The sequence below is a fragment of the Solanum tuberosum genome, unplaced genomic scaffold, assembly GCF_000226075.1.
Source record: "Solanum tuberosum cultivar DM 1-3 516 R44 unplaced genomic scaffold, SolTub_3.0 scf00253, whole genome shotgun sequence".
Classification (NCBI taxonomy): domain Eukaryota; kingdom Viridiplantae; phylum Streptophyta; class Magnoliopsida; order Solanales; family Solanaceae; genus Solanum; species Solanum tuberosum.
The window spans coordinates 58,244-69,910 of record NW_006239176.1 but is presented as its reverse complement, the minus strand read 5'-3'; the positions used below and the strand labels follow the sequence as shown (position 1 = coordinate 69,910).

The 11,667-nt window shown below is 33.4% G+C and overlaps 1 protein-coding gene across 1 annotated transcript; it reads left to right on the top strand.

Annotated features, from left to right (window-relative positions):
- The first annotated feature begins 1,212 nt into the window (after positions 1 to 1,212).
- Positions 1,213 to 4,798, top strand: LOC107062652 (uncharacterized). The gene is made up of 3 exons (XM_015313548.1): positions 1,213 to 2,547; positions 3,269 to 3,609; positions 3,661 to 4,798. The coding sequence occupies exons 1-3, from the start codon at positions 1,213 to 1,215 to the stop codon at positions 4,796 to 4,798; spliced, it is 2,814 nt and encodes a 937-aa protein (XP_015169034.1).
- The last annotated feature ends 6,869 nt before the right edge of the window (positions 4,799 to 11,667 follow it).

Below are 11,667 nucleotides of genomic sequence, written 5' to 3'. Positions count from 1 at the left end.
TCCTGACAATAGTCAGGTCCCAAACTCCGTAATGTAAGGGCGCTTATTAATATATATATATATATATATATATATCCTGTTTAACCAAAACAAAATATATATAAAAGAATGTTAGGCAAAAGTTAGATTACAATTTTATCCCTACATTAAATTTAAATGTTATAAACTATTACTAAATTAAATATTGAATAGTAAATCATCATATTAGTACATGAATCAACCAACATAAAGTTTCTTGAAAATGTATTATTTTTATTAATTTCATGTTGAAGTTAAATTCATAATTTATTTGTTTTGTTCATCTTCCAATTGAAAATATGAATGGGTATGTTTGCCCTTAACAAAAAGAAGAAAAATCATATAGAACTATATTATATTATTTTTTGTATATAAATATTTGTATTAATGTGAAGTACATTACATAGATTGTATTACCTCTAACTCTTCATTATGTAAATATATGTAACTCCCACTAATTATATTAATTATGGTTTTTACTCCCACCTCTCATCCATGATCAAATGAATTAATGTCATATTCATAATAACTCGAAGAGATGTAATTCCCATGTTAAGATTTCAGTTACTAATCAATAAATTAAATTACTGACGAACTTAAAATGTGACAGACTTAAATTTTTTTTAAGGATTTTTTTCTTAAATTACGCTCTTTTTGAAAGCATGGTTGGATTGGCCGGTGGGCAGCCACCGCCGGTGGTGACTCACTCTTTGTCTCTTTCTGATTTCCCGCCTCTCAATCCAAAGCCAAATTTAAATCCTATTTGTGTTCCTAATTTACCTATTAATTTATCTTTTGCAAATACCATTAATCAATCTACAGTCCAGCCAATTCATGATTCCCTTAGAAAAGAGATCACTATAGTAGAAGGAGTTCCTCAAATGACGGAGGAAGAAGTGAATCAAATGACTCAAATTGAAGATCTCCAATATGCGGTTATTGGTAAATTTACTTTTGATTGGTTGAATATGGAGGAATTGAGGAATTTAATTCCTCAGCAGTGTGGGATAAAAGGAGGCTGTCAAATTGGCTTGTTTCGCAACAAGCATGTTCTTATTCGATTATCCCAACAAGATGATTTCGTTAACCTAATCTCTAAGGGTGCTTTTTTATATCACATGCAAGGATGGATACGCCTATCTGATGAGAACTTTGATCTATGATTCGAGGTTTAAAGTGAATGAAGAAACCTCAATGGCTATGGCATGGATATCTTTTCCAAACCTATTGCCCACCTTCTTTGTAAAAGAATGCTTATTTTCTATTGCGGCAGTAGTGGGTAAACCAATCCAATTAGATCAAGCAACGATTAATAAGACACGACCTAGTTGTGCGCGAGTGAAGGTGCTGGTGAATTTAAAAGGGACTTTTCCTAAGGTGGTGAAGATGAATATTGAAGATGAGAAGACCGGAGAAGTGAGAACTACTATGGTGGAGATCAAATATGACTATGTTCCAAAGTACTGTGGTGAATGCAAAATGCAAGGACATGATAGGGAAGATTGTCGAGTTCTCAAACAGTCAAAAGGTAAGGAAGAACACAAATTTCAGCATGTGAATCACAATATTCAAAACACTCAGATCATGCAGGATACTCAACCAAAGCAGATTCCAAGACTACAAACCGGAAAATCCAAAGTGCTTTCAAGTGGAAGAGTAGTTGGAAATCCGGGCAACTGGAATGTGGTTAAGGACAAGAGGATATTTGTTAATAGTAACAAACAATCTCCTCTCGTTGTAGCTAATAAATTCCAAGCTTTGGTTAGTGGAGAAACTATGCAAGCAGACTGTAGTACTCAAGGTAACAATACAAATATTATGAGCAGCCATCAACAAACTAACAAGGAAGATAATGAGAAAGGATGTAACAAGTCAACAAAAGGCTGGGTCGCTAAGGTTTTTTGTCCCAGCTTGCAGAAGGAAAAGTCGCCAGTGGTGAGTAGTCCGGGCAAGGGTAAAAATTCTTCAACAGTGAATAATGTACCTGATCAACAACAAATCAACAAGGTAGAGCAGCTCAAAGGAGAAACAAATGTTAAGATGACCTCAACAGAGGAAAATGAGAAGATACAGATTACAGAAGAAGTAAAAGGGGAACATGTTATTGATAGTTGCAGCAATAATTGTAATAACCAAGCACTTCCAGGAAATCCAGACCATGGGAAAGAGGTTAGCAATAGTACCAATATTTGCCTAGTAGATGGAGGAGAGATTAAGCAGATTGAATATGAAAATGATAGATTAGCATTGGTAGAGATACCTGAGGCTATGCAGATAGATAAGTCACAGATGATTAGGATGAAATCTCCTAACAGAGTTTTGCATGATATAGTATCTCATAATATTGGAGAAACCCCTATTGCAGAAGCTGCATATTTAAATCAAATAGCTCAAGGTATCACTGAAGCAGAGATGTCAGATGATTTACTGGAGAATGTTTCTACAGAAGCAGATCTGTCACCAAGGATTTTGAAGGCTGCTAGAAAAGGGAAGAAACAAGGCAATGGAGAGCATATTCAATCTATCAGGGTACAACCAAAGCGAACCAGAGAAACCCCCAAAAAATATCAATGAAGGCATTCATATGGAATATAAGATCAGTAAAATCTCAACAAGCTTTTCAGATAGTGCAAATGCTACACAAGTTCCATAATTTCTTATTCATTGGCTTAATGGAACCTTTTCAAGATTCTAGACATATCAACAAATATAGAAGGAGACTGAGGATGTCAAATGCTACAATAAATTGTAATGGCAAGATTTGGTTTTTTACAAACCATGATGTAGATTTTACCATCATTAAGGATACAGATCAACAATTAACCATGACATTAAAGCATCATAGTCTTACAAACAACTTATTTGTTACTCTAGTGTATGCTAAGTGCAATTCTGATCAAAGACTACTCCTTTGGGATGATATATATGAAATGGCAGCAGGAATGGATAACCCTTAGTTGATTGGGGGTGATTTTAATGTGGTACTAAATTCAGAAGAAAAGATTGGTGGTTTACCAGTTAATGATGTTGATTGTGAAGACTTGGGAATTGCATATCATCTTCTGATTTGACAGAAGTACAATTTAAAGGGAGTCCGTTCACCTGGTGGAATGGTAGGGCTGGTAATGATTGTATCTTCGAAAAATTAGATAGAGTTCTAATCAATCAACAAATGCAAGACTGGTTTAATCATACAGAGGTGGAACATTTACCAAGAACAGGCTCTGATCATGCTCCTATGTTGTTACAGTGTGAAGTTACTGAGGACAGACATAGGAAACCTTTTAGGTTTCTTAAATTCTGGACTGAGAATGACTCTTTCAAGGATATTGTTAGACAAAATTGGTCCTCCGGTGACTCTCAGAATCCTTTCCTAGATTTCAAAGAGAATATCAAGAAGGTAAAATCAGCATTGACAAAATGGAGTAGAGATACTTATGGTGATATTTTTAAGCAACTCATAATTAGAGAAGATATTGTGAAGATTAAAGAAAAGTTGTTTGATGAGGTGCCTACAGCTGAAAATAGAGAAGTACTGCAAAGAGCGCAAGCTGAACATAGAAGATATCTTCATTTTGAAGAGATTTTCTGGCAACAGAAGGCAGGATATGACTAGTTTGAGAATGGTGACAGAAATACTAGGTTCTTCCATAGTATTGTGAAAGGGAGAAGGAAGAAACTTCGATTGCAAAGGATTAAGAGTAATCAAGGGACGTGGTTGGAGAATGAGCAAGACATAGCAGCAGAAGCCGTTAATTTTTATCACAATCAATTCTCCCAAGATAGAGATGCCACATCTTTCTCACTTCTTACTCATATTCTAGAATCTATCAGGAAGGAAGAAAATTCAGAGTTTTGTAAACTACCAGATATAACTGAAGTTAGAAGGGCTATCTTTGAACTAAATGGCGATAGTTCTAGTGGTCCAGATGGTCTAACGAGAAGATTCTATCAAAGCTATTGGGAAATAGTAGGGAACGATATCCTCAGATTGGTGCATGATTTTTTCAGGGGTAACACTCTTCCTAAATATATTACTCATACTAATTTGGTTCTTTTACCTAAGAAGGAAAATGTACAAGATTTTACAGATCTGAGACCAATTAGTTTGAGCAATTTCATTAACAAAGTCCTCTCCAGAATTGTTCATAATAGAATAGAAGTTCTTCTACCTAGATTGATTTCTTCGAATCAATCAGGTTTTGTTAAGGGTAGAAGTATCATTGAGAATGTGTTGCTGACTCAAGAGATTGTTACTGATATTAGGAAGAGGGGTAAACCTATCAATGTTATCATGAAGCTTGATATGGCTAAAGCTTATGACAGAGTATCTTGGTATTTTTTGATAAAAGTGCTTAGGAAAATGGGATTTTCAGAAGTATTTATTGATTTGATTTGGAGATTAATCTCAAATAACTGGTACTCAGTTTTGGTTAATGGTCAATCACATGGATTCTTTCATTCTACTAAGGGAGTGAAGCAAGGTGATCCTCTGTCCCCTGCTTTATTCATTCTTTCAGCAGAAGTGTTAAGCAGGGCCTTAAATTCTTTATTTGAAGATGGTCAATTTGTAGGGTATGGTTTACCTAAGTGGAGTGCTAAGTTGAATCATCTTTCATATGCAGATGACACTATTATATTTGCATCTACTAATAAGTATTCTTTGGAGAAAATAGTGTCAATTTTGCAGGAGTATGAGGTCCAATCAGATCAGAAGGTCAATAAGGATAAGAGTGCTTATTATCTACCTCAAAATGCAGCAGCTGAAGTGATACAATAGGTGGAGGAGTGTACAGGTTTTACTAGAGGTCACTTTCCTTTGAAATACCTAGGGTGTCCCATAACTCATATGAGAAAGAGGAAAGAACATTATGTTGATCTTATTAAGCGAGTCAAGACTAAACTTCAAGCTTGGAAAGGAAATATGTTATCTTATGGTGGCAAAGAGGTACTAATTACTAGTGTTTTACAAAGTGTTCCTATTCATGTGCTTTCAGCCATAGTTCCTCCTATGTGTGTTGTCAAGGAATTACATAGAATCTTTGCTAAATTCTTTTGGAGTAATAAGGTCACTGGTAGGAGTAAGCATTGGGCTGCTTGGGATAAAGTTTGCTTGCCTAAATAGGAAGGAGGGCTAGGTTTTAAATCTATGTTGGATGTTTCAAAAGCAATGTATGCTAAATTATGGTGAAAATTTAGAACACAGAACACTTTATGGGCTAACTTTATTTGGAACAAGTATTGTAAGAAACAAATTCCTTCGCTGGTACAATGGAGAGGTGGGTCTCAACAGTGGAAAAATATGCTTCACAATAGGGATTGCATTGAACAACACATATGGTGGGAACCTAACGGAGGATCAGTCTCTATTTGGTATGATAATTGGACAATGCTTGGTCCTTTATACAATCAGCAATCAGATGTTCTTTCTTGTTATCCAATAACAAGTATTGAGATGTTTATGAAGTAGACAGGATGGGATTATGAGGAAATGCAGAATTATTTACCTGAACACATTGTGGATCATGTTAGATATCATATGGATCATGTTAAGCAATCTGCCAAGGAGGATAAACCATGGTGGACCAAGACAAATTCTGGTAAATTTTCAGTAAAGAGTGCCTGGGAAATTCTAAGAAAAAAAGGAGAAGTTATAGAATATTTTAAGAAGATGTGGGTGCAAGGACTTCCTTTTAAAATTTCTTTTTTTGGGTGGAGAGTATGGACTAACAGGGTCTCTGTTTTAGCAGTGTTGGCTAACTGGAACCCTAACATTTCTCAACTATGTTCTTGTTGTATAGTCCCAGCTAGAGAGACTATAGAACACCTTTTTCTTAAAGGTGAAATAGCTACCAAAGTTTGGAATTATGTTTCACATGCAGCTGGTATCATTGGCCCTCAGATTCAAGTGAAACAAACCATGAAAAAATGGTGGGATGCTCATGGGAATTCTAGACAAAAGGAGATCTTTCAAGCTATTCCTAATATTGTTTTATGGTATCTATGGAAGAGGAGAAACACAGTATTTCATGGTGGAGTTTACTCAGTAGAAAAGGTATTGTGGGACATTAATAGTACTCTTCAGAAGCTTATTAGAGCGAAGTTTCATTATAGTGAGATTCCTAAAACTTGGCCTTATATGGTAGCTTTGTTGGATGGCTATAGGCCAAATTTTCAGTACAAACTAGTGAAATGGTTACCACCAGAAATTGGTTGGTGGAAATGTAACACAGATGGGGCTTCAAGAGATAATCCAGGTCCTAGTACTGCAGCTTTTTGTGTAAGAAATGTTGATGGAGATCTAGTGGGGGCTAAGGGTTTGAAGATTCCTGATTCAACCAACTTGGTAACTGAGGTTGTAGCTGTAAGAGAAGGCTTAAAATATTGCTGGGAGAATGAATTATTTAATGTCATTATAGAATCTGATTCCTTGGCTTTGGTAAACATCATTAATGGAGCTTGGGAAGTCCCTTGAAGTGTAGCCCCCAAGGCCTAGCTCAAGTGGCAAAAGGTGGAGGATTTGTGGCTTAGGTCGCAGGTTCAAGCCCCACACCATGCAAAGCGAAGCCCGGTATTTAAGTGGAGAAGGGTAGAGGGGCGGGCCCATTATCCACCGAGTTTAGAAGGCTGTGATTGGTCCAAAGGGCGGGTCACAGACGGATTTCTCGGTTATCAAAAAAAAAGTCCCTTGAAGTGTAACTATGGAGGTCAATTCCATTAAGAGGCTTATGGAGACTATGTCAGTAAGAGTACAACACTCCTTAAGGGAGGGAAATACTCTTGTCGACTATTTTGCTAACTTGGTTTTTGATTTTGCAGGTCCAGTGGAATACATGAATTTTCTAGATGTTCCAAGTAAAGGAAAAAAGATTATCAATCTTGATAAACTAAGTTTACCAAACATGAGAATCAAGCATGTTGCTACAAGGCTCACAACTTAGAAAATCATAGCTTCTGGTACATCTTTATGTTATGAATACTAATACTGATTTTAAAAGATATAACCTATTAATGTACTTTGTGAAGTCTAAATTATTTTTTGTTGGTTACTATATCATGCACCTGGTGAGAGCTTTGAGGTGTTACAAATGATATGAAACCAAGACTCACAGGTCAATAGTAGGAGGAATTTTTTAAAATCTCTGTTAGTATTTATTCTCTTATGTCACATATTCCAATAATTTTCGCTAGTTTTGAGACTCTTTTCTTAAGATGGTGGTATTAACCTATGTGGGTTCAATCCATTAAAGAAATGAGTATCAAGACTAAGGTGTTAATATAGATTTGCAGAGCTCTAGTCATACCTCTGTTTCTCTGGAAGATTCAGCTTCGTAGAACTTTGACAAGCATGAGCAGATGGCCCTGAAGTAATTCGATTCCAACCTCAAAAACGTTTCAAATTAGAGATCTTTTTGAAGATTAAAATGTCAATGGTGGTATCAATCTCATTTGGGATTCATCCCGTTGAAATTAAGATCTAAGAAAAGACCCGTTTCTTTTGACTTCTCAAGTTGGAAGGCATTGATTAAGAAGAATTGGAGCTGCTAGAAATATTCTCACAGAACCTCTTCCTCGTGGCTCTTTGCGATTGCGAGCTTGAGAGCTCTACTTCGACAATGGAGTTCTCTTTAGAAACTTCATGTGTACTGTTGTATTTTTTCCAGATTGTTACTTTCCTTTTCCTTTCTGGGCTTTGGCTAGTTGGGCCACTAATTGTACATATTCCTTTGTTTTAATAAAATAGCCTTGGGGTCTTTGATTAAAAAAAAAAACTCGAAGTGTTCTTCAATCCTCTCGTATAAATAGTGACATTTGACACAATATTGTACTCACTTAAAACAGTTGGAAAAAAAAAGAAGAGAAAAATCTTTATGCTCTTCTCTTGTCTCTTTTTATTTGCTTTTTTAATGTTTATGTTTCTTGTTTATTGTTATTGTATAACTTTTTATTATTTTACTATTAATAATATTGAGAATTTACAATGGTTTGTTGCTTTGTATACATTAACCTAGCATGTGGTGTTTTAGTATACTTATTTGAATATTGTATTTGTACAATAATTAGTTATTTTTACTTTATGCACTTTTAGTCAATTTTATAATTAAGGATGTATCCTTTTTCTTAGGAAGATATATGTACTTTCTATTGTAAAAACAATGGATTTTTTTAGTAAATACCAATAAATTTGAAGCGGAGAAAATATGTCATTTGCAATACAAAATCTATATGAAATATTTTGGGATAAACGTGCAACACACATTTTCAGAACTAATATTACTATAAGTGGGAATAAAAAAAAGTTGAAAGTTGAAATACCAAAATATCCCTATAAAATTGAGTTACTACAATAATGCCATTAAAACAAGCTACTCTAAATTAAAATGTTATAATATATTTATATAATTATATTTAGATAGTAGTAATTAAATAATATTATAGTATACTATACAATACTAGTAAACCCAAAAGTTGTAGTAAATACAATTCATACAATTAATAAATCAGTTAATTGTAAGATATTATATACATTTAACTGCATGTCATTAGTATATGAATAACTTGGATGTTTAGGCTTCTCCTTATAGTTCGTGAAACATGTATTTTGAATTCCCGTAGACTTAATAATGTGTATTTACTATTTCTTGAACTTTGTATCACTTCTTTAGTACTTAATTATGTTTATTTAAGTCAATCTTGAATTGCTTCATCTTCCGATCTTTATTGCAATATTAACTTTTGAAATGTCGATGTACATGTAATCAATCAAGGATTTATTTTCCTAATAAAATATACCCAACTTTTTCATTCATTTTTTTTCATACACGAAGAGTTTAGAAGTTATAATCATGATTTAGCATAATTGAGCTTTTGATGATTTAGTAGTGAACCGGCATGGGGAGGTAATCCTAGTTTCCTAATATATGCTACTTCTTGAAAAGGTATTTGGTGTATTAAATGAATTATTATTTTTTTGTTATATTCCTGTTGCATCTTTTAACCAAATTAAAAGTACATACTTTTGAATAAACCTAAAGATTATGTATCACATTCTAATGATAATGGCGTTACTAGACATGTATACATGGGAATAGCATAGTTGCCTTGAATGTGGTGCATCATTATTTATATACTTGTGCCCTTTTTTTGTTGGTAAAAAGCAAGTTAGTCCTATTTAGGTGTTTAATAAATTTTCTAATATTATAAGTATCAACGCTAATTCTATGTCAGCAACTCTGATTATGTTAGATGTTATATGATCTTAATTAGTTTTACATAGTTCAACATTTTCTATTTTGTGAACTACTCCCTCCGTTCTTTTGTAGTAGTTGCTATTTTCTTCTTAATAGTCAAACGATATAAACTTTAACTAACATTTTCAGATGTATTTTTCCATCATATTGATATGAAAAAAATTGCAATTTATAGTACTTTTCGTATAGTTTTTGAATATCTAAATTATTATTTCAAAATATCAAATAAGTGTAATCTAAATTAACTTTAAAAATTAGTCAATTGACTCTCAAAAAGCGCAATATGACAACTAAAAAGGAATAGTGGGAGTAATAACTAAAATTGCGTTAAATTTAGATGATATTGTTGTGGTTGACTAAACACATACTTAGTACAATAATACATAAAATTAGGCATGTACAAATTTTATAAAAATAACAGTCACTAAAAAGGAATAGTGGGAGTAATAACTAAAATTGTTTTAAAATTAGATGATATTTTTGTGTTTGACTAAACACATATTTAGTAGAATAATACAAAAAATTAGGCATGTACAAATTTTATAAAAATAACAGTCTTTGAAAACGTGGATTTGAAGATATAAAATTAGGCATGTAGAAATTTTATGAAAATAATAGGGGATAAACGTGCAACACACGTTCCCAAAGACTAGTATCTTTATATACATGTGAGAATGTGGAACACAATACCTATATCCCATGAAATCTAGGATTCTATAAAATAATATATTTTACAAAAGGAGAAAGAATCATAGATATGATATTCTAGATTACAAAAATTATCTTATGATCTTAGAGGATCAAATCTTGATATGGATAATATCCTCTATAAGCCAACACTCCCCCTCAAGCGGGTGAATGGATATCTTCCATTCCTAGCTTGCTTATTAGATCTTGAAACACATTATTTGACAGCCCTTTTGTTAAAACATCGGTCACCTGATCTTTTGTAGATACAAATGGCGTACAAATGAGTCTGTTATCTAATTTCTCCTTAATGAAAATATCTATCTACCTCAATATGCTTAGTGTGATCATGTTGTACATGATTATGAGATATAGTTATTGTTGATTTATTGTCACAAGATAGTCTCACAGGTCCTTCCCATCTTATCTTCAAATCATCAAGGATTATCTTTAACCATAACAACTCACAAACTTCCATAGCCATAAATCTAAACTCGGATTCTGCACTTAATCATAGGATATTCTCCTACTCAAAAAGGTTACAAGTGTTATCAACCATCATCAAATAAATTCTTTGTGTCAGTTGATGTTACATTTGATGAGAGTGAGTCCTTTTTTGGTCATTCTTACAATCAGGGGGAGTCATTGAAGGGAGAGGGACCTCTAGACTTGTCACTATTTGATTTGTCTATTTCTAGTCGTGTCAAATCCTTGTGCGAGTCATCATTTCTTCAGTCACCCGAGTCTCTATTTCCAAATGAACTCATTGAGTCTCCTAATCCAGATATAGATAATGGAATTCTAGAAGAAGAAAAAACTACCATTGTAGGTTTATTCTAGAAGAAAGAGGCTAATTGATCATATTACTCAACTGCAATCATCTCTCCTAAGGTTGCTACTCCTAATACCCATCTTGAACCTGTTAAACCATCAGAAAACACTAAACCAAAATGATCATGAAGAAGAACCTAATGACCTTGACCTTTCAATTGCTCTCAGAAAATAGACCAGAACTTGCACACAACATCCTTTGAGCCTTTTCGTGACATATTAAAATCTATCCCCAAGTCATAAAGCTTTTTCTCTATAACCTCCACACAATTCCTATCCCCAAATATTTGTCTAAAGCATTAGGTAACGGGGAGTGGGAGAAAGCTATGAAGGTTGAAGTAGAAGCGTTGGAAAAAAAAAAGTTTGGAAATTGTGAAATTACCAAAAGGAAAAAAGTTGGTTGGGAGCAAATGGGTGTTTGCTATGTAATATATATAAGTCAGATGGGTCTATAGAAAGATATGAATAAACTTAGTTAGGAATAAGACTAAGACTCTAATACCATGTGGAATAAGATAGTTGGATAATTTTATTTCTATTTTTCGTCTTAATCTTGATATCCCTTTAATATTAGTTTTTGGTAGTGCTAAATTCATGGTAATATGTAATAATATTTATTGTAATATTCTTCCGATAGTTGTTTTAATCTGAATATTTCTTTAATATTATTTATGATATACTCCAGATATAACATATCTTGGGTTTTTTGGTACATATATAAATTTTCCGCCATTAATTGTTCTAATAGTTTTATATCTTCCATAGCTTCTATCCAATATTGTAAATATTCGTAATTCATTTTAATCTGAATTTATTTCTAAATCGTACCATTCTATTCTTTCATTATCTAAATATAGATCTTGTAAATCTATTTCATACC